General features: G+C 45.4%; 1 protein-coding gene across 2 annotated transcripts in view; it reads left to right on the top strand.

Moving 5' to 3' along the window:
* angpt4 (angiopoietin 4) overlaps window positions 1–23,608 on the top strand; it is a 48,400-nt gene that overhangs the window by 425 nt on the left and 24,367 nt on the right. For both annotated transcript variants that reach the window (XM_062979116.1, XM_062979117.1), the window contains exon 2: window positions 2,769–3,289. In XM_062979116.1, the coding sequence (XP_062835186.1) occupies window positions 2,957–3,289 (333 nt within the window). In that variant the 5' untranslated portion in view covers window positions 2,769–2,956. The remainder of the gene's footprint in view (window positions 1–2,768; window positions 3,290–23,608) is intronic.

Genomic DNA, 23,608 nt, shown 5'->3' with positions numbered 1-23,608 from the left:
AGTGTTGTGCTGCAACTCCCAGCAGTCTGGATCAGCAGAGACAATGATGGAAAATGCTGGGAGTGGCAGTCAGGAGGGGGGATATTTATTTATTTATTTATTTATTTATTACATGCATTTATACCCCGCCCTTCTCCCCGAAGGGACTCAGAGCGGCTTACATTCTGCCACGAGGGCCAGCAACAAATATACTATAAAACAAAACAATTAAGACATGATAAAAACATAATAAAAAGTATACAAAAATTAAAACGCTGCAAGGCAGCGATATTACACCATCCTCAGTCATTCACTAATGCTACAATTACAGATTTGCGACCCGATTACAACAGCCAATGAGCTTATTTGCTGAATGCCTGGGTGCAGAGCCAAGTTTTTAATTTTCTTCTAAATCCCAGGAGGGATGGGGTTTGCTGGATATCGCTGGGGAGGGAGTTCCACAACCGAGGAGCCACCACCGAGAAGGCCCTGTCCCTCGTCCCCACCAGCCGCGCCTGCGAGGCAGGTGGAATCGAGAGCAGGGCCTCCCCGGAAGATCTTAAGGTTCTAACGGGCTCATAGGAGGAGATACGTTTGGATAGATAGGCAGGACCAGAACCGTTTAGGGCTTTGTAGGTCAAAACCAGCACTTTGAATTGGGCTCGGTAGCATATCGGCAGCCAATGGAGCTGGCTTAGCAGGGGGGATATTCTTCCCACACTTCATTTACACCTCTGTGAGATCCAAAAGTAAGAGGATTAGGTATATTGTTTCCAAGGGCAATTGACAGCAATGACAATGGATGGCATCCAGAGAGAGAAAAGATACATGGATTGTCTCTGAAAAACAATTGAGAGCAATGGCAATAGTTGGCATCAAGAGAGAGAAAAGATACATGGATTGTCTAGCCTGCAGAAGAGAAAGTTGAGAGACATGATAGTCATGTATAAATATGTGAAATGGTGTCATAAGGAAAAGGGAGCAGGTTTGTTTCCTGATGCCGTTGAAATTAGCACTTGGAGCAATGGGTTCAAATGTCAGGAAAGGAGATTCCACTTGAACATTAAGAAGAACTTCCTGACCGTACGAGCTGTTCACCAGTGGAACTCTCTGCCTCAGAGTGTGATGGAAGCTCCTTCCTTGGAAACTTTTAAACAGAGGCTGGATGGCCATCTGTCAGGGATACTTTGATAGTGTTTTTCCTGCATGGCAGGGGGTTGGACTAGATGGCCCATGTGGTCTCTTCCAACTTGACGATTCTTTTGATTGCCTTTGAAGTGCAATTGAGAGCAATGGCAATGAAAGGCATCCAGAGAGAAAAGGTTTGCATGGATTGTCTCTGATGGATAATTGTGATTGGGAAGAGATGGCATTCAGAAAGTGAAAAAAGGCTAGAGTGGTTGTCTCTGAAGGTCAAATAAGAGCAGTGGCAACCAAAGCATTGAGCCCTTTCCTCAAAAGAGATTCAACATCACAAAGATCGTTTTTCACACAGTTGTACAAAATCCACATTGAACTGGATTATACAGCAGTGTGGACTCAGATAATCCAGTTCAAAGCGGATATTGTGGATTATCTACCTTGATATTCTGGGTGATATGGCTGTGTGGAAGGGCCCAGAGAGATCCTTTAAGGTTTAGAATAGAACTCGTAGAAAATTAATCATTCCCCTGTTAAGAGCTGTAATGTGTATTAGAACAATGGGGCTCTGGGTGCTCTGTCTATTGCAGGGAATTCCAACAAAATGCCTTTTTCTAGAGGGCCACAGGTTGGGCATAGTGTCCAAGAAAAAAGAAACAGAAGGATGCATGGGAATTTTTAGCTACCATTCTCCATGCCTGTTCCAGTTGCAGAGGAGGTGAATCCTCCAAACATTAGACTCCAAATTTCCTCTTGGGAAATGCATATGAAATGTTTGCAGTGTATAGGAAACATGTAAGCTTTGGGCCATATGGGGTCTTCATGGCTTTCAACTGTGGTCCCCAGATTCCTGGAATCCCCCCCCCCCCACACACACACACACATGAACACACATATATCCCAACTTCATAGGTAAAGGTTTCCCCTGACGTTAAGTCCAGTCATGTCTGACTCTGGGGATTGGTGCTCATCTCCATTTCTAAGCCGAAGAGCCAGCGTTGTCCGTAGACACCTCCAAGGTCATGTGGCTGGCATGACTGCATGGAGCGCTGTTATCTTCCTGCCGGAGCGGTACCTATTGCTCTACTCACATTGGCATGTTTTCGAACTGCTAGGTTGGCAGGAGCTGGAGCTAACAGTGGCTGCTCACACCGCTCCCAGGGTTTGAACCTGGGACCTTTCGGTCTGCAAGTTCAGCAGCTTAGCGCTTTAACACACTTCACCACAGGGGCTCCTTCATAGAACCATAGAATCATAGAATAGTAGAGTTGGAAGAGACCACATGGGCCATCCAGTCCAACCCCCTGCCAAGAAGCATTCATTTTGCCTTTGGAAACCTCTGAGATGAGCACTATTATTTACCCTACAAAAATAACAAACCATCAGAGTGTGGCATGCAAAGATTTCTTTTTTCAAGTGGCCCTTATCATCAGGAATTGCAGCCCACCCCTGGCATAGCGGCATTTGCAGCAGACCATGGAATGATGCAGAAATCTGCGCAAGAGCCTGAAAATAAAGTTCTTGGCTTCGAAGCCTGTGTGAGTGTGTGTAAAACATCCCATCTGAAATATGAGCTGCTCCAGTGGGGGTGGGGAGTCGAGCATCAAACTCATCTGGATTTCCCCCCTTTCCCTCTCTCTCTTGGTGAGGCTGGCCAATATTGCTGCTGGAGCCAGCAAGGATGATAAAGGAAAGAGCATCGACTTTCAAGGGGCATCTAGACAGGGAGGAGAAGAACACAGAGCGGTGAAAGGGAGTTCTAACCACTTTTGCACATCAGGAGGAACTGAGGCAAAGCCTTCCCAAGGACTGGGTGTTTGCAGTTGGCACTGCAACTATGTGGAAGGTGAGCACCCCACACATTTGGGCCTTTGGCTCCCTGCTGGCAGTCTTCTGGGCAGAGGGCAGCCAGAGGAGGGCATCGGAGAGTGGTCTCCGTCGGCGCTCCCACCGCGTGCAGCAGGGGCGCTGCAGCTACACCTTCATCCTGCCCGAGGCCGACCCTCTGCCCTGCCACCAGCAGCGCCCCGGAGACACCTTCAACCCCAACATCCTGCAGCGGGATTCGCCAGCCGGACCCTTGCTGAGAAGCGACGAGGAGGACCAGTCCACCCAGCGATACCAGCAGCTCGAGCGAGTCTTGGAAAACAACACCCAGTGGCTGCTGAAGGTAAGTAAGGACACTGCTGGGTTACCAATGGTCCACCTGGAATGAATGCTCCACAGGACACCTTCTTGTTTTGTGCACACAGAGAAACATCTAGAAAGGGACACATATATATTGCTTTGTGATAGTGTCAAGATGGAAAAGCATGTGGGGTTTTGGGACAGGCTACAAACTCTCTCTACTTGTCTCCCCAGGAGTTGGTCTCATTATCGGACCACTCCAGCCTCATGGAACAGCACTGGAGTGATTGAAGAGGTGGTTGGTGCGTTGGCATTACTGCAGAGCCTGGTCAACGTTCAGGCAAGACACCCCCTCTAGAACAGGCATGGGCAAACTTGGGCCCTCCAGGTTAGCATTCTCTGGAAAGTCAAGACCAAAACTGTGCAGTCCCTGGAACCGTTCCCCAAACACTTGGGCATGCCAAGCCATCGAAGGGATTGTATTATGTTGTGGTGGGTCTAGTTTGGTGGTGGTCCTGAAGCCTAATCCAGGCCTTTTCAGACCTTCTAGAGCAGGCATGGGCAATCTTGGACCCTTTAGGTGTTTTGGCTTTCAACTCCCACATCCAGTAGGCTGTTAGGAATTGTGGGAGTTAAAGTCCAAAACACCTGGAGGGTCCAAGATTGCCCATGCCTGCTCTAGAAGGTCTGAAAAGGCCTGGTTTAGGCTTCAGGACCACCACCAAGTTATACCCATCACAACATAATACCATCCCTCCAATGATTTGGCTCCCATGCATGTCCGGGTATTTGGGGAACGGTTCCAGGGACTGCACAATCTTGGTCTTGACTTTCCAGAGAATGCTAATCCAAGTGATAGATCAGTAAGAAATTGACCTGGGAACCTAAGAAATAAAGGAGCATTCCATGGTTAGATGTGAGAGACAAGCAGTGTGCTAAAGCCACTACCCCCAAGGCAGGTAGATGGTAGGAAAATCTTTAGGTTTAATGATACTTAATTATAGTTGAGCAAAACTAGATAAGGAAGGATCAACCTGTATGGTCAGGTATATCTAGGATCTAGTACTGAGCTCTAGAAATATGGAAAATAAAAGGGAGTCTATTCACACCTGCAGTGAGCATCTCTCTTTCAGTCTCAGTCTTTGAATTACAGTAAGCCATTCACATTCACTGGGGTTCGGAACTCAGGATCCCTATGAAAGTGAAATAGCATAAATAACGAAATTAGTTACCATTATTTTTAAATCTATGACAGCACCTCCCAAGGAAATTCTAGGTATTCCAAGATAACTCTTATGATTGACATGCACTAGAAATCTAGAGTTTCCTAGAAACCTCTTTCACTGGAAATCTCTAGGTTTTCCAGCATGGCCAGTTGAACTGGCAACACTAGAGAATGTAGAGATGATTCTGCAAGAGAACATTTTAATGGAATTTGTAAATGCTCAAATATGCAAAAGTCAAAAACACAAATGTGGACAACTCTATAAGATGACTAGAGCAGGAAGAATGTCTTGGTGGTAAGAGCAGATTGGGAATGGAAAGAAGTATCTCAGAAGGTGATAGGTTCTTCTTTGTGGGAGGGTTTGGAGTAGAGGATGGATGGCCTTGTGCGAAAGAAGCTTCAGCTGCATGTTTTACTGCAACCAGTGATGGAGCCCCCATCCATCCTACAGTTCTCTGATTCTATATGATACTTCATTATCATTGATAAAATAACAATAACATCCAACATGAATCCATCTTGTCATGTAGACATTAAAGTATTCCTTCCACATTTGTAAGAGTTTACGGCAAAGGCTAAGCATACCCAGATCCCTAAGTTGCTACCCATAAGAATTCATGTTATCTAGACTTTTGACCACTCTCTCTGGACCACTTCCAGCTTGTCAATATCCTTCTTAAAGTGCTTTGCCCAGAACTGGACACAGGGTCATTCCAGGTGAGGTCTGACCAAAGCAGAAGAGAATGGGACTATGATTTCCCTAATTTTTGACACTATATTCCCCTTGATGCAGTATTGACTGCATTGCCTTTTTAGCAACCGCATCACACTATTGACTCATGTTCAACTTGTGGTCTTCTAAGACAGTAGCCTACATTTTACTAGCTTCCTTGTGAGAATGCCACAAGAGACCTTGTCAAAGGCCTTACTAAAATTAAGAGATGCAAAGCATTCCTGTGATCTACCAAGCTTGTCATTACAACTGTTCCTTTTGCCAGACTCTGCTGGGAAGTGCAAGATGCGACTCACTTCCTCTCCTCATCCTTTGCTGAGTGAATTGAGTACCAACACTCTTTACACTACGAACATGTTTTGCAACACTTGAAATATGCTGAGGCCAAAGGGGGAAAGTTGAAGGAGGTGTGAGAAACTGGGACATTTTAAAAGCAAATGAAAAATGTGGGATGAGAGAGGATTAATCAGAAGCGTCCTTGCCAAATCTGAACAGAGTGAGTGGGGAATGTGTTAACTAGATTTGGAATAGCCACTCCCCTGGGATCTTTCAACTATTGCATCCTGCATGGGCAGAGGGTTGGACTACATGGTCCTTGGGATCTTGTCCAACTTATAGGAAAAGGTAGGTCTAGTCGTGTCCAACTCTGGGGGTTGGTGCTCATCTCCATTTCTAAGCTGAAGAGCCGGCATTGTCCGTAGACACCTCCAAGGTCCTGTGGCTGGCATGACTGCATGGAGCACTGGTACCTGGAGCGGTACCTATTGATCTACTCTCATTTTCATGTTTTCAAACTGCTAGGTTGGCAGAAGCTGGGGCTAACAGCGGGCGCTCATTCCACTCCTTGGATTCCAACCTGCGACCTTTCGGTCAGCAAGTTCAGCAGTTCAGCTGTTTAACCCACTGCACCCCCTAGGGCTCCTGTCCAACTTATAGTTGTATTATAATGTTGAATAACACTATGTAAACTATTTTTGTTCAGTTGTTATAAATGTCATTTCCTAATTAGTTCTATCATAGGTAAAAGTAAAGGTAAAGGTTTCCCCTGACATTAAGTCCAGTTGTGTCCGACTCTGGGGGTTGGCGCTCATCTCCATTTCTAAGCCAAAGAGCCGGCATTGTCCATAGACACCTCCAAGGTCATGTGGCCGGCATGACTGCATGGAGCACCGTTACCTTCCCGCTGGAGCAGTACCTATTGATCTACTCACATTTGCACGTTTTCGAACTGCTAGGTTGGCAGAAGCTGGGGCTAATCCGCTCCCCGGATTCAAACATGCGACCTTTTGGTCCGCAAGTTCAGCAGCTCAGTGCTTTAACACACTGTTTTTCTGAGACATCCGGTAGCCCATTTTGCTATAGTTTTCCAATGAATATCTCAACGAGTCTCAACCAATTCAACCTAGTTTGTGGCAGCCACAAACACAAAGTTTCTGGAGTGGAACAATTACTTTCAAAGTAAGTACCGTGCAATTAAACAGGAAGAAACAGTTTCAAACCAGGAACAGAACATTTTTCAGTTTTTGTTACCATCATTAACTGGCAGCCTGGAAGGAAGCGTATGTGAATATCTGTCCCTTCCGCAGCAACCAGCCTCCCATTCCCACTATCCCCAGTGTCCCCTCTGCATTTGGGACTGGAACAGGGCACGGGGTCAGAGGATGTGGTTTCCCAAGCATGTTCCTAAGTCTTGGCTTCCTTTGCTAAAATCCGTCTTCCTTCCGGGGCTCATGTACATTTAGGTTCCCAGGGGGGTTTGGCAGGCCTGTCACCAGAAACGGATGTCTGCTTGTTTTTACTTCGGAGTTGGGGAAGGGGGGGGGGGGGAGAATCTGAAATAGACAAATAAATATTAAATATTATTCTTTTAAAAATACTCTCCCCAATGCTTTTCCGTCATCACTCTCCTTTGTAACCATTGGTCAAACCATCTCCGGAGGTGGGAAATTCAATTTTGATATGCAGCTCCTGATCTGATTTTGTTGATTTTAATTTGTATTGGGTTGCTGTGAGTTTTCCGGGCTGCCTGACCATGTTCTAGAGGCATATTCTCTCCTGACATATCTATGCCAGGCATCCTCAGAGGTTGTGAGGTCTGTTGGAAACTAAGCAAGTGGGGTTTATATATCTGTGGAATGATGTCCAGGGAGGGAAAAATAACTCTTTTCTGTTGGAGGCAAGCGTGAATGTTGCAGTTGGCCAGCTTGAATGGCCTTGCAGCTTCAAAGTCTGGATGCTTGCTGCCTGGGGGAATCCTTTGTTGGGAGGCGTTAACTGGCCCTGATTGATTCATGTCTGGAATTCCTCTGTTTTCAGGGTGTTGTTCTTTATTTACTATCCTGATTCTAGAAGGGTTTTTTTTAAAAAATACTGGTAGCCAGATTTTGTTCATTTTCATGAAAAGTTTCCTCCTTTCTGTTGAAATTATCCCCATGCTTGTGGATTTCAGTGGCTTCTCTGTGTCATCTGACATGGTGGTTGTGAGAGTGGTCCAGCATTTTCTCAAATAATATGCTGTGTCCAGGTTGGTTCATCAATGGCTCTGTTATGAGGATGCCTGCCATAGATGCAGGTGAAACGTCAGAAGAAAATGCCGCTGGCACATGGCCACCCATACAGCCCAGAAAACTCACAGCAACGCAGTGATTCCAGCCATGAAAGTCTTCAACAACCCATTCAAATGGTATTGTTTTTACAAGTTGTGGGATGCTTTGGGTATCAATCAAAAGAGAAAAGCAAAGTGCAAATAAACATCATCCTCGTCCTCATGCTCATCCGCATCATCTCTCCATTTTCCTTCACATCTCAGCGGGTTACAGATGCTAAATGTCTTTTTCCCTTCTGAAAAGAAAAGGGATGCAGGATATAGTTGTATTCTTCTTCTTCCTCCATCATGGGAGTTATAGTTTCCAAAGGTCTTTACTCTTCTCTGCCAAAGAGTGCTGGTATGTCACCAAACTACAACTCCTAGGATTCCATAGCCTTGAGCTATAGTTAAAGTGGCATTAAACTGCATTCATTTTACTGTGTAGATGCACTACAGAAAACCACCTCGTGTAACATCGCCAGAGGCCATCCCTCGTATCCTATTTTTACTCTCAAAACTCAGGTCTGAGGATGACACTATCACCTACAAATGCCCAATTTGGCAAGGCCAATCCTAATTAATCCTTGGCCTTCCCACTTTTCCAACTACTTTTCAAATGTCCCACCTTCTCCCATTTCCCCCCTATATCTTCAATTGCTGCAGATTGAGTTGAAAGTGCAAAAGTAGTTTGCACTTGACTCAATGGACGGAAGAAAAAAGGATGGATTATTTCCTTTCCAGTGGTCTCAGGCAAAAGCAAACTTTTGCAGCCTCTCCTACACCATCTGTTCCTTCTCATTATTAACATTAGCCATCTTGATCCCACTCTGATGATACTTGGCTGCATGTCTCCTGGGGCTGGGCTGTGGCGCAGCTGGCTAGTAACCAGCTGCTATAAATCACTACTGACCGAGAGGTCATGAGTTCGAAGCCCGGGTCGGGTTAAGCCTCCGACCATAAAAAAAAAAAATAGCCCCGGCTTGCTGTTGACCTAGCAGCCCCGAAAGACAGTTGCATCTGTCAAGTAGGGAAAATTTAAGGTACGCTTTATGCGGGAGGCTAATTTAACTAATCTACAACACCATAAAACTGCTCACGAGGAAAAGAATGAGGAAGAACAGCCACCAATGGACGGTGAAGCAACAGCTCCCCCTGTGGCCGGAACCGTGAAGCTGGAAAGATGTTAAAAATGCCTCTGTGTCTGTCTAAAACTGAATGTTGTTTGTCTGTTGGCATTGAATGTTTGCCATATATGTGTTCATTGTAATCTGCCCTGAGTCCCCTTCGGGGTGAGAAGGGCGGAATATAATTACTGTAAATAAATAAATAAATAATACAAGGTTGGAAGCTAGGGGGTACTCAGGTATGCACTATCCAACTATTGGTTCAATAGGTTGTTGAAGGCTTTCATGGCTGGAATCACTGGGTTGCTGTGGTTTTCCGGGCTGTATGGCCATGTTCCAGAAACATTCTCTCCTGATGTTTTGCCCACATCTATGGCAGGCATCCTCAGAGATTGTGAGGTCTGTTGGAAACTAGACAAGTGGGGTTTATATATCTGTGAAAAGTCCAGGGTGGGAGAAAGAACTCCTGTCTGCCTGAGACAAGTGTTAATGTTGCAGTTGGCCAGCTTGATTAGCATTGAATAGCCTTGTAGGTTCAATAGCTGGTTCAATAGCTGAATTAATGTGATTTAGGAACATCCACATTGTCATATAATGCCGTTCAATGCAGGTATGAAACTGCATTATATGGCAGTGTAGATGGTACCTTAGATCTGTTACTCCTTGGTGGTGGGAGCACTTTGCACATGCTCAGAGGAACTCCTAGATGATGGGCTTCAAAGGCAGATTAAATAGATTTTTAAAAGTTTTTTCTTTAGTATCCTGGTTATATTTTTGGCTAAGCAATAACACTATTTCATGGCCTGTCTCCTCCTCTCTTCCCCCCTCATCATACCATGCCTCTCTCTTGTTTTTTCAGGACCTGAATCCAAAGAAAACAGGTCCCGGTAAGTGGTTCCAGCTGGATTTATGCAAAACAATCCTGTCTTGGAAGAGCCACACTGTAGGACAAGGGTCAGAGGGAAAGGGGGATTTGGGAGAGCAAATGCTTTTCCCAATGCTCTTTGGAGAAGCAACATTATTTTTGCCAGATCCCACCATGGTTCCTTTAGAAGTCTTTAAAGCTGGTGCTACGGGGCTCCGCAGAAGTCAATTCGGGTTGAAAATGGGCTGAAATATTATAAATATACACTCGTGCCCTCTGAGTCGGCAAGAACAGTCCCAGGATTCCAGGACTGAGTCATGGCAGTTAAAGTGGTGCCAAACTAGTTTCATTCTGCTGTGTAGACGCATACTCTGAGATCTCCCTTCTTGCTCTCTTTCTGCCAGCAAGCAAAAAGGAATTTATCACATATCTTTTTGGGAATATTTTAAAAGGTTTGAATGCTATAAATGTATTGCCCTTTAAAATTCTATTTTACTGGGGGTTTTGCATAGTTTAATCTCATCTAGTTGTATTCTTTCTCTCCCATCTTATGTCTATCCACCTTCTTTCTGCAAAAGTTGGTCTCAAGCAACACACAAGAACATAAATTGAAGTTAGAAGTTATTCCCGAATTACCAGCTTGCTTTTCTTTCTTTTTTTTATACTACTATCTCTCTCTTTTTTTTATTTATAGCAACAGAAAGGGCTCACAGGCTCTAGCCTGCCAGGCTCCCTTGATTAAAAAAGTACAAATTGTTTCTGAATTATCAGCTTCCCTGCACTTTTTAACACACACTCACGCACAACATTCCCTGCTTTTGCTACTCAAAGCAAGATAAAATAATACACATCTTGTAGACTGCACATAGCCCTCAATAAATGAAGATTATTTACCCCTGAATGATCACCTCTGTCCTTAGTTAGATTGTATCTCTACTTTGGAAATGATACAGGTTGACACCTCTTTTTTTAACTCTCATGGCTCCATGCTTTGGAATCCTGGGAATATTAATTTAGTGAAATGCCAGCACTCTTTGGCAAAGAACTTGGAAAAATACGATTCCAGCTATTCCAAAGGATTGAGCCATGGCAAATAAAGTGGTGTCAAACTGTATTAATTCTACATTGTAGACCAGGCATGGGCAAACTTTGGCCCTCCAGGTGTTTTGGACTTCAACTCCCACAATTCATAACAGCCTGTGGTGTTTTGAAGTCCATGACTGTTGTAGATGCACTCTAAGACAATTTTTAAAAATCTGTTATATTTATAACAACAGAAGTGAGTCATAGCCTTGCCTAGACCGGACAAGGAAACGGAGCTATGAATTCAAATAGCAGTAAAACAGGGTTGTTGTGTGTTTTCTGGGCTGTATGGCCATGTTCCAGAAGTATTCTCTACTGACATTTCACCCACATCTATGGCAGGCATCCTCAGAGGTTGTGAGGTATATTGTAAACTAAGTAAGGGAGGTTTATATATCTGTGGAAAGTCCAGGGTGGGACCGGTGTGGATGTTGTAATTAATCACTTTGATTAGCATTGAATAGGCTAGAAAGCTAGAAAGCTTCATCTCCTGGCTTCTTCCTGCCTGGGGGAATCCTTTGTTCAGAGTCTTTAGTTGCCCCTGATTGATTTGTGTCGGAATTCCTCTGTTTTTAGGGGCAGCTAACAACTCTGAACAACAGATTCCCCCAGGCAGGAAGAAGCCTGGAGATTAAGCCATCCAGTGTGCCCATCACCACCGGGACCACCTATACTGGTTTCTGCCAGAGCCTTTGCAGTTCGATCTTGAGGTCCTGATAGCGGCTGAGTTTTTCCTGTTGTTTTTCATGAATCCGACTGTGTCAAGACCCAGGCTGCAGAGCACCAATAACCATGCGCAGAGGCCAGAATCTATCTAATATCTTTATTAAAGGAATATATAAAGTCAATAAAAACAAGTGAAGAATATAGTTCAGAAGTAGACCTTTCAGGAAAGGTCAAATATAGTCCAGGAAAACAATGTCCAATATGTGATATTAGAGTCCAAAGTTATAATCCAATAACCGAAACACACACTTTGCCAAGCAAAGTGTGGGGAAATGACAGGGTCCTTTAGTCCAATGGATCTTGACAACAAGGCTGGAAGCAAACTAGATTCTTGGCAAACAAGGCTTGATACGTGGCAACAAGGGCAAGAAGCAAGAACGAGGTCCGTGGCAAGATCCGGGGACAAGGCAGGCTTGGAACTAGAACAAGGTCCGTGGCAAGGTCCGGGAAACAGGGAACTGGAGTAGCGTAGTCCACACACGATCTCACTCCCGAAGCTGACGAATTGACTCCGCAAGGATTTCCTTGTGGGTAAACACCTATATAGGATCTTGTTTTCCCGCCAAGGAACACTTTCCCTGGGGAACAAGAAACGAAACCCATACTGTGTCCAGATGCATGACTCCTTAAGATTTCCCAAGGGAAACAGGCTTAATCAGCTAATTGTCTGGCAGCAATCCTGGCGCTTCTGCGATTCGCCTCCCTAGCGCCTCTATCTCGATTATAATTATCCCGGCGAGAAAATGGGGGAGATTTCTGCTCAAGGCTTGTTTGGCTGACTTCTTGTGGGCAAACATCTTGCAGGTGCAAGGGCTCCAATTCTGGCTGAAACGGTGGGAAACCCAAGTTTTCCTCTTCATCTGCCACAATAGTACTAGGAACGGGACTACATGGCCCATGAGTCATCACAGACTGTCACCTGGGATGGCGACATCAATAATCCAAACTTTTATTTTCTACAACTGTGAGGTCTGGTGTGTTGTGTTCCAAAAGTTTGTCAGTCTGGATTCGGAAGTGCCACAGTATTTTTGCGTGCTCATTTTCCATTACCTTTGCAGGTTTGTGATCCCACCAGTTCTTGACTGCAGGGAGGTGGTCCTTGAAGCATAAATTCCAATGAATCACTTGGGCCACATAGTTGTGCCTCTGTTTGTAGTCAGTCTGTGCGATTTTCTTACAGCAACTGAGGATATAATCAATGGTTTCGTCAGCTTCCTTGCACAGTCTACATTTTGGGTCCCTGGCTTATTTATTTATTTATTTATTTATTTATTTATTTGCAGCATTTGTATTCTGCCCTTCTCACATTGAAGGGGACTCAGGGCAGATCACATTACACATATAAGGCAAACATTCAATGCCTTAACATAGAACAAAGACAAGACAAACACAGGGCTCCGAGCTGGCCTCGAACTCATTACCTCTTGTACAGAGTGATTTACTGCAGCTGGCTGCAGCTGGTTGCTCAACAGCCTGTGTCACAGCCTGACCCTCGATGATGGCTTTTATCATCATCATCATCATCATCATCATCATCATCATCATCATCATCTCTTTTGGACTGTGATGCTCAGATTTGGACACAGTGTTATTCCAGGTAAACAGGTCGAACCAAAGCAGCATAGAGAACCACCATGACTTCTCTTGATCTAGAGCAGTGGTTCCCAACCTGTGGGTCCCCAATTTCTGGGTCCCAGAAATCCCAGTCAGTTTACCAGCTGTTAGGATTTCTGGGAGTTGAAGGCCAAAACATCGGTGGACTCACAGGTTGGGAACCATTGATCTAGACACTATACTTCCTTTGATGCATCCCAAAATCCCATTGGCTTTTTTAGCTGCTGCATCAAACTGTTGGCTCATGTTCAACTTGTTGTCCATGAAGACTCAAAGTCTCTCTGTGAGACAACCCACAGGAATGCCTACTCTAAATTCCACTAAAACAAACTTAACACAGGCAAACCTGACAGTTTCTATCTCACGTGTAAATAAGCACTTTTAGCCATTTCCATGTGCATTTGGAGCTCTGAAGATGATTGCTCTCTGACTCTGGAATCGCCCATTTCCAAGCACTTCTGAAAACAATTTACAGGCTACAGGATGATGGGTGGAAATGGTTTTGCGTCGTATGTTATCTCAGTGGAGTTCTGTCAAAACTGCTTTTAAAGTGTGTAGAAATTGGGCAGGGCTGTGTCTGATGAGCTTCTTAGAGTCCAGTTAAGTCTATGAAGATTTTGAAATGCAGACTGGATGGCCATCTGTTGGGATGGCTTCCACTGTATATTCCTTCCAGGCAGAATGGGTTTGACTGGATGGTCTTTGAGGTCCCCTATGATTCAATGTGCCATCTCCCACCTTGCTTTCCCTATTGCTTCTTAGTCAAGGTGCACTTCTCACAATAGCTAGGAAAGGGAAAATGCATCCCCAAGTATGTATTGTGTAGAGCAATCCCTCTTGTTGTAAAGTTCTAGTAACTTTACAAAAGAGGCCACTCCTACAGGAGTTGAACCAATTGCAATTCGTTTATTGTCATGGATAAACAAAGCAGCCCCAAATGTTTGCCTCTCTACTACAACCCCAGGCAAAGACTTACCACTATCCGGCTGGATAGAAAACAGGCCTCGTATTTGGATAGACACCAAGAATATCTGGAATGCATATGATAAAATTTATCCAGGAAACGCACACATCACAACGCAGTCAGTAGAGAGAAGACATGGTTTTAAAGGAAATGTCCATCATGTATTCATTCAGATTGCTAATACTATCACAGGTCTTTGGCCAATTGTTTTTTGGAAACACTGCAAAAATCTGCAAAAAATGAGGGTTTAGTAGGCACAAAAGGAACAATGATGCTGGAATCGCTACAGAAGATACCTGGAAACGTGCACTTGTTAGTGGCAGTATGCCCAGAATTTAATTTTGGACAAATATAGCCTACTGGTGTCTTTTGTAAAAGCAAGTTTAACTATGGATGTGGATAGGCATTATTGCCTGATACCTAATCTCTATGGAGCTCCTGATGGTGCAGCGAGTTAAAACACTGAGTTGCTGAACTTGCTGACTGAAAGCTTGGCAGTTAGAATCTGGGGAGCGGGGTGAGTGCCTGCTGTTAGGCTTCTGCCAACCTAGCAGTTCAAAAACACGCAAATGTGAGTAGATCAATAGGTACTGCTTCGGAGGGAAGATAACGGCGCTCTAAACAGACTACTTTAAACTGTCAGGGCTGGATGCTATGGAATCCTGGGAGCTTTGGGAACCACTGGCATTCTGTGGCAGAGAAAGCTACAGAACTTGTAAAACTACAACTCCCATTATTCTGTAGCACTGAGCCATGGCTGTTAGCAGTGTCAACCTGTATTAATTCTACAATGAAGATGAATTCTACCAAGTCCTGAGTGCATCCAAGGCCCTATCTAAACTGCTATATAACGCAGTTTGAAACTATATTATATGAACAATGTAGGCCCATATTGTAAGACAATTACCTTCAAAGGGTCCTGGCTCAGGAGGAAATCAGGCAGAAAACTCAGTCTCGTGAAAGATGCAAAAAACAAAGTTTATTATCACAGCTATGATGAGGCAGAACAGCCGTACACACCCACTTCAATGGGTCCGTACCATGCAAATGGCCATCGCAAAGCATGTTGTAGCAAACAAAGAATATATACCTTGGCTTATCTAAAATTGTCCAATGGCTGAGGGTCTTCCTCACCTTCCACACCCACTTGGCATAAGTGATACCTGTGACCTCACTTGTTGATTTAGAGCTAACTTTTTGTCTTGGAACTTTTTGGAGAAAGGCACCAGCTCACAGGAAAGGAGGAGGATATGTAAAGGCAAAGCCACATAGGCAAAAGTTTATTTTCTGGCTTACGGTCCCTTCAATATCATGTAGTTTAACTGTATTGAACTGCATCATAGGAATCCACACTGACCATATAATGCAGTTTCAAACTGCATTATATGGCAATTTCGATGGGACCCAGAGTTTAATAACTTTCCTCACTTTTTGGGCAGTGTGGGAGAGCCATATAGTCCCCAAAATAGAAAGGCGCATGTACCCACCACCCATCCCCATCTCTGGCCCTGGCTTGTCCTCTGCTTGGCACTCCGGATGTTCTTCTGCATTTGTTGTTCTTACTTTATCTGAAATTAAAGCCACCGAGCTTGGAGCTTAAGAGTTCTTGACGAAGGAAGCTATTTCTCATTTTTGGGGAAATTAATTTTAAGGCAAAGGAAAATATGGGATGGAGCCATGCAGGGAGAGGGGAGGAAGTTCAGGGGTGCAAGACCATGCTCTGCTTAGCAAGGATCAATGATCAATGGGTGGGGGAGAGAGAGACGGAGAGAGGGATTGAGAAAGAAAGAGAAAGAACTTCTATAGAGCTGCCATCAGCCTTGACAGATGAGAGAACAGGTCAAGTGTCGGGAAGCAATCCACCCAAATCCCAGGGAAATCATAATATTGGTTTGAGTCCAGATTTCGGTACGTGGAGTCAGACCAGTGGAAGCAGATATTCCCTGCTTCTCTTTCCTTCTGCAAAGAACCTTGCTGCAAAGAGGATCAGGGGACAGGGAGGAAAGAGATCCCCAGAATAAGGGGGGAAGTATGTCAGGGTTTGCAAAGATTCTATATGTGTTGTTGTGGTTCAATCTGATGATGAAGGGGGGGGCATTAACTGTAATATTTTGAACAGCGATGATGATAATTGTGCTGAAGTCCACAGGCTGCTCCGCCAAGGAAATGGTGAAGGCTCTGAATTGTCAGAGAGGCCACAGGCTAGCAGTGAAACAGAAGTTTTTGATAAACAGACTAGTAGTGAAGCAGAAGTCCATGATAAGGGTGATCTTTCACAGGATTCAGAACATCAACAAGTCCCAGGTGGCTCTGGCAGAGAGTCAGAGGCGTCTTCTTTAGATAGGGATACAAGGTTAAGGTTAAGAGTTCATCGTCCCAGACGGTCTCTTAGGATAGCTGGTAAACGTGTGGGAACTCAAGGACAAAGGAATGCTTTCTTAGCCTGTAAGCAGGGTTAAATAGGGGGAAACAGGGAAAGATTTCAGACAAAGCAACATTGATTTTGGAAGCTACGTTCCTGCCATGTCTATGCTCATGGAAAAGGATTCTTGCTTTTATTCATGCTTAGATTCTGTGTTTGGATTGCATTTTGGAGTTCATACTGCCTTGTTTTCAGGACTGATTTGCTATATTAGATACTTTGAACTATATTCTACAGATTGTCTTTGCATTTGGATTATTGCTTTCTTTATTACTTTTTATTCAGATTTTGCTATCTTTTATTGATGAACGGTAAAAACCAAGTCTGCTGTGGTGGAGTGTGTGTTAAGAGCAAGGTGAACCAGTGTTGAGGTGCAACGTGTGTTAACTGGAAAATCAAATGCATGTAGCCAATTGGCTGAGTTTGCAAGGACCTGGGGAATTGGTTTGTAACTGTTGCTATCCTGCTGCTGGAGAACCAGTTTGAACAGGTTTCTCTGTGAGTGTGTGTGAGAGTCTTCTGAGTACTGGATGAAAAGAAGATGGCTCTGTACTCAGTGAGACCTGACTATTTCTGAGGCCTTGTTTGCTGCTGATCTTCACTGAAGCAGATTTATGGATTAAATCTGTGGACCTCTTGGATTTAGTAAAAGTTCCTCTGTTACTTTGTTCTGCAAAGCTGAGTGGTGCATCATTCCGCAGGATGTCTCTGGGCTCGCGGGCACACGTAAGAGCTTCCATCTATCATCTACATATGAAGTGTCAAGGACAGAACGCCACAAGATCAAAGATAACAGAGTTTATTGGATTTACAGAACTCAAAATGCCCGTAAAAGACAAGGGCTAGGCAACATTAGCCACAAAAAGCAAAAAGGGGCAAGAAAAACGTTCAAAAGATAAACCGGATTAAACCGGAGTTTAATCCGGGTAAAATCAAAACAGCTTGCTTCAGCTTGGGAACAAACAAAACAGAAGCTGGGAAACAAAGAGTTCAAAAGAATGTAACTAATTGGCAGCAGATGCCTCTCTGCTGCCAGCACTATGTTTTGAGTAACTTAGAAGTCACTCCTACACACAGCAGGCAATTTCCAATACAACCACAACAGCCGAGGATTGAAGCAGTAGAGTAGTCCCAGTTCTTTCCGAAGGTCGATAGGCAGAAGCAGACGTTTGCAGTTTTCCCAAGTCCAGTAGGAGAATCCGAGCCCGTAGTCAGTTCAGTCCGTAAATCCAGAGTAGCAGATGGCGTCCGTCAAGAAGACGACGGAAGGTCAAAGCTATTGAGATTAAGCAGAGGTTTGCACAAACAAAAGCCCACACAATTCCTCCCGCCGTCTGAACCCAAATTCCAAAACAACTTACGTAATCAGCACACGAAACACACCCGTCTTCAGGAAAACGTCCCACACAGATCCCAAGCGTTTGTCCAGATTACCTTGCCCAACGCAATTTGCTATTGCTCCCAAGCCCCATTTTATGCCAGTTACAATTCCTCATCACTATCAGCTGTTCTCCTTAACCCGGGCGTTTCCTCATCACTTTCCTCATCAGAACTGGAACACCTCTGACTACGCCCCACAGCATCCCCAGCTGTGGATCCCGTCCCATCCCTCCAGCTTGTCCATGGGTCTAGTCCTGAAGGTCCCCAATCATCTTCCATCCCATCATTGCCAGTGGCACCCAATTCCTCCCTTACCCGAGTCCAATCCATCTCATCCTCTTCTGAGCTAACCAGCTCTTCCTCCATTCTCTCCGTAAACCCCTCAAAAGACTCTTCGTCAGATGGTTCTGCAAAGATATCTCGCAGCCTCTTTCTTTCTCGCTCCTCGAGAGTATCTGACTCTCGAGGAGTCTTACGCCCACGTCTGCCAGTAGCAGAGCCATGAGGCTCAATCATAACACTATCCCCTCTCACAAAGGCCTCCTCCCCCGAAGGCGGAGAGGTGGCAGTGATATCCTCCGCTATAGCACCACGACGACTGGAGGTATCTAATTTCAACAGCGAACGATGGAACACTGGATGGACCTTTAAACTAGACGGTAGATGCAAACGAAACGCAATGGAAGAAATCTTTTTAACTATAGGAAAGGGACCCAAATACTGAGGCGCAAACTTTCCCCCAGCCTGTTTAATGTGCTTGGAAGACAACCACACCAAATCCCCTTCTTCCAACTCCTCCCCTGCCTGCCTGCGGCGGTCGGCCTGAGTCTTTTGCGTTGCCTTAGCTTCCAACAGTAAGCGACGGGCAACATCATGCAACGCAGCCATTTCCGAGGAGCGGTACACAGGGTCAGAAGAGACCACATTGGTCGACGGTGCCACACCTCCCCGTGGGTGAAAACCATAAGTCAGTTCAAATGGCGTATGCTGACTAGACGTGTGCACCGCATTGTTGTAAGCGAACTCCGCCACCGGTAGCCATTTCACCCAAGCAGTGGGTTGATCTAAACAAAAACAACGTAAATATTGCTCTAAGAGCCCATTAACCCGTTCCGACTGACCATCCGTTTGAGGATGAAACGCTGAAGAGACGTTTAACTTGGTACCTAAGCACTCATGGAAGTGTTTCCAAAAGCGTGACACAAATTGTGGAGCCCTATCCGAAATAATCACCTCAGGAGCTCCGTGCAAACGATAGATGTGCTTAGTAAACAATAACGCCAACGTAGGGGCCGCCGGAATGGTCGAACAAGGAATAAAATGAGCCAGTTTGCTAAATAAATCCACCACCACCCAAATACAAGTATAACCCCCAGACTTAGGCAAATCCGAAATGAAATCCATGGAAATGATTTGCCATGGCCTCTCAGGAACAGGTAGAGACGACAACAACCCTCTAGGGCGCCCAACAGGCGTCTTACTCTGCTGGCAAACAGCGCAGCTGTCACAAAAGCGCAGAATGTCTTGCCGCATCTTCGGCCACCAGTAGCTCCTGGTGATGAGCTGCACGGTCTTGAATCTGCCAAAGTGCCCAGCCATGGGTTCGTCATGGTGGGCTCTAATCACCTCCAACCTGAGGGCCCCCACTGGTACATAGACCTGCCCCCTGCGTACCAATACTCCGTTTTGATCTTGCAGGTGAGGCAGTATTGTACGGTTACCTGCTGACAACAGCATGAGTTGTTCCTGAGTCCACACATCTTCTCTCTGAGCCTCAAGGATCTGGTCATGTAACCCAAGCTCATTGTCTACAACACACAGAGAGGCAGTAGGCAAGATGGTCTGACATACTACCTGCTCATTGGTCTTAAACTCCGGCTTGCGGGATAAGGCATCGGCCCGCAAGTTAGCCTTCCCTTCCACGAATTGCACTTTGAAGTTAAACCTGGAGAAAAACAAAGCCCATTGGATTTGACGCTGGTTTAACTTTTTAGCTGTTTGTAAGTGCTCCAAATTCTTGTGATCAGACCTGACCACGATTTGGTGCCGCGCCCCTTCTAGCCAGTGCCGCCACACCTCAAACGCCACCTTAATCGCCAATAACTCCTTCTCCCATATGGTATAGTTCTGCTCAAATGGTGTTAGTTGCCGCGAGTAAAATCCACAGGGACGCAAAGTCCCTGAGGAATCTCTTTGAGACAATACAGCCCCCAACGCGTAGCTAGAAGCGTCCGCTTCTACCACGAACGGTTTGTCAACATCAGGATGTGTTAGTATGTTGTCTGACTGAAAGCTAGACTTTAATTGCAGAAACGCATCGTGAGCTTCCCGCCCCCACACAAATGGCTGTTTTTTACGCAGGAGCTGCGTCAAAGGCACCATGAGCTTGGCAAAATTTGGGATAAACTCCCGGTAGTAATTAGCGAATCCTAAGAACCTTTGCACATCCTTCTTAGTCTTGAGCTCCTGCCATGAGTTGACTGCGTCAACCTTATGTGGGTCCATTTTAAGTTCCCTACCTGACACTACATGACCTAGGAACTCCACTTCAGGCACATGAAAGACGCACTTGGAAGCCTTGGCGAAGAGCCCATTAGCCCGCAGACGGTGCAGGACCTGCTTGACATGCTGACGATGTTCTTTCTCGTCCTTAGAAAAAATCAAGATATCATCCAAATAGATCACCACAAATTGGTCAATTAGGTCCCTAAACACATCGTTTATGAACCTCTGGAAGACCGCAGGCGCATTGCAAAGCCCAAAAGGCATGACTCGGAACTCGTGGCATCCGAAACACGTGTTAAATGCCGTCTTCCATTCATCACCTTCCCGTATTCGGATTAAGTTATACGCCCCCCGCAGGTCAAGCTTGGTAAAGACCTTAGCCCCTTGCACCCTTGATAGTAGTTCCGAGATTAAAGGTAGCGGGTACCTATCCCGAATGGTGTATTTGTTAAGGATCCGATAGTCGCAAACCAACCTGAGGTCCCCAGTCTTTTTGGCAACAAAGAATACCAGCGCCGCAGTTGGAGAGCTAGATGGGCGAATAAACCCCTTGGCTAAATTCTCATCTAGGAACTCACGTAAAGCTTGCCTTTCCGGTACAGTCAAGGCGTATAGCCTTCCTGCTGGCAATCTCGCACCTTCCGTTAATTTAATGGCGCAATCATACGGCCTGTGCGGCGGTAACTTGTCCGCTTCCTTTTTACAAAATACATCAGAGAACTCCCCATACTCAGCAGGCACTCCCTCCATATCAGGCTGAGTAGTGTTCAGAGTACAACATTCCTGCCTCTTAAAGGTCAGCTTACGCGTCACCCAGTCTACTTGTGGATTTACTACAGCTAGTCAATCCATCCCCAGGATCACATCGTATCTGGGCAGGCTCGTAATATCCCACACAAACGTTCCCGTTACTCCCTGCACTTCCCACATTACTGCTGAGGTCTCATGGTTAACCACCCCAGTCTCCAGCAGTCTCCCATCCGCTCCTTCCACCCACACGTCGCATGCCTTGCGCACTATAGGAATGCCATGCTTCCTAGCAAACTCAATATCCACATAAGAGACCGTAGCCCCTGAGTCCAGCAGTGCCAAAGTAGAAACAAGTTCCTTTCCCCCAACAGATAACGTAATGGGTACGAAAACATGCTTCTTCCCCTCAGTTGACTGCTTTAAAAGCCCTAATGCGTTGGACTCACGTCGCACTAGGGCTGGCCTTTTCCCGAAAGCTGAGAAGGTTTCACATTACAGTTTTTGGCAAAATGCCCAGCATTCCCACAGTACAAACACAACCCCAGCTGCCTCCTACGGTTCTTTTCTTCTGTAGACAGCTTTTTAAAGACCCCAAGCTCCATAGGCTCTTCCCCCATAACCACAGGTGCCTTGGTTACATGCATAGGTGGCGCACACATTGCTTTTGAGTGCTTACGGGACTCAAACCTGGCGTCCAAACGCAGCACTTTAGCCACTAAGGCATCCCAATTTTCAGCCGGCTCCAAGCGTGCCAATTCGTCCTGGAGATAATCACTTAAACCAGCAGTAAACAAAAGCATGAATGCATTTTCCCCCCAGTCCAGCTGGTGACGGTACAAATTAAACTTATTTAAGTAATCCAAAACAGTCCCCTTTCCCTGTTTCAGCCGATACAAAGCCCACCCAGCATTCTCCGTACGGAGGGGATCCCCAAAAGTGTCAGTTAGTAGCTTCTTAAAATTATTCAAATTGTCCTTGACTGGGTCATTTCCCAAAATCAAATTGGTGGCCCATTGTCCTGCGGGACCAGTCAACAAACTCAAAATAAATGCCACCTTGCTAGTGTCCGTAGGATAAGCTTGAGCACTGAGCTGGGAAAAATAAAGCTCAACTTGTGCCAAAAAAGTTGGCAGTTTGCACCTGGATCCGTCAAAGCGTTCTGGGGTCAAAACATGTCCTTTAACAGAATGAGCTGCTTGAGTGGCGTTAAAGGCCATTTGTAATTGCTCAAATCTAGCCTTTAACTCATCCATCGTCTTCTTGACGAGATTTACTACTGCAGTAAAACTTTTTATGGGCGTTGGGCAATCTGTCAAGGACAGAACGCCACAAGATCAAAGATAACAGAGTTTATTGGATTTACAGAACTCAAAATGCCCGTAAAAGACAAGGGCTAGGCAACATTAGCCACAAAAAGCAAAAAGGGGCAAGAAAAACGTTCAAAAGATAAACCGGATTAAACCGGAGTTTAATCCGGGTAAAATCAAAACAGCTTGCTTCAGCTTGGGAACAAACAAAACAGAAGCTGGGAAACAAAGAGTTCAAAAGAATGTAACTAATTGGCAGCAGATGCCTCTCTGCTGCCAGCACTATGTTTTGAGTAACTTAGAAGTCACTCCTACACACAGCAGGCAATTTCCAATACAACCACAACAGCCGAGGATTGAAGCAGTAGAGTAGTCCCAGTTCTTTCCGAAGGTCGATAGGCAGAAGCAGACGTTTGCAGTTTTCCCAAGTCCAGTAGGAGAATCCGAGCCCGTAGTCAGTTCAGTCCGTAAATCCAGAGTAGCAGATGGCGTCCGTCAAGAAGACGACGGAAGGTCAAAGCTATTGAGATTAAGCAGAGGTTTGCACAAACAAAAGCCCACACAATTCCTCCCGCCGTCTGAACCCAAATTCCAAAACAACTTACGTAATCAGCACACGAAACACACCCGTCTTCAGGAAAACGTCCCACACAGATCCCAAGCGTTTGTCCAGATTACCTTGCCCAACGCAATTTGCTATTGCTCCCAAGCCCCATTTTATGCCAGTTACAATTCCTCATCACTATCAGCTGTTCTCCTTAACCCGGGCGTTTCCTCATCACTTTCCTCATCAGAACTGGAACACCTCTGACTACGCCCCACAGCATCCCCAGCTGTGGATCCCGTCCCATCCCTCCAGCTTGTCCATGGGTCTAGTCCTGAAGGTCCCCAATCATCTTCCATCCCATCATTGCCAGTGGCACCCAATTCCTCCCTTACCCGAGTCCAATCCATCTCATCCTCTTCTGAGCTAACCAGCTCTTCCTCCATTCTCTCCGTAAACCCCTCAAAAGACTCTTCGTCAGATGGTTCTGCAAAGATATCTCGCAGCCTCTTTCTTTCTCGCTCCTCGAGAGT

This window comes from Anolis carolinensis, chromosome 4, assembly GCF_035594765.1.
Source record: "Anolis carolinensis isolate JA03-04 chromosome 4, rAnoCar3.1.pri, whole genome shotgun sequence".
Taxonomy (NCBI): Eukaryota; Metazoa; Chordata; class Lepidosauria; order Squamata; family Dactyloidae; genus Anolis; species Anolis carolinensis.
Note: the sequence above shows the minus strand (reverse complement) of the source record. Positions and strands in the feature narration are given on the sequence as shown.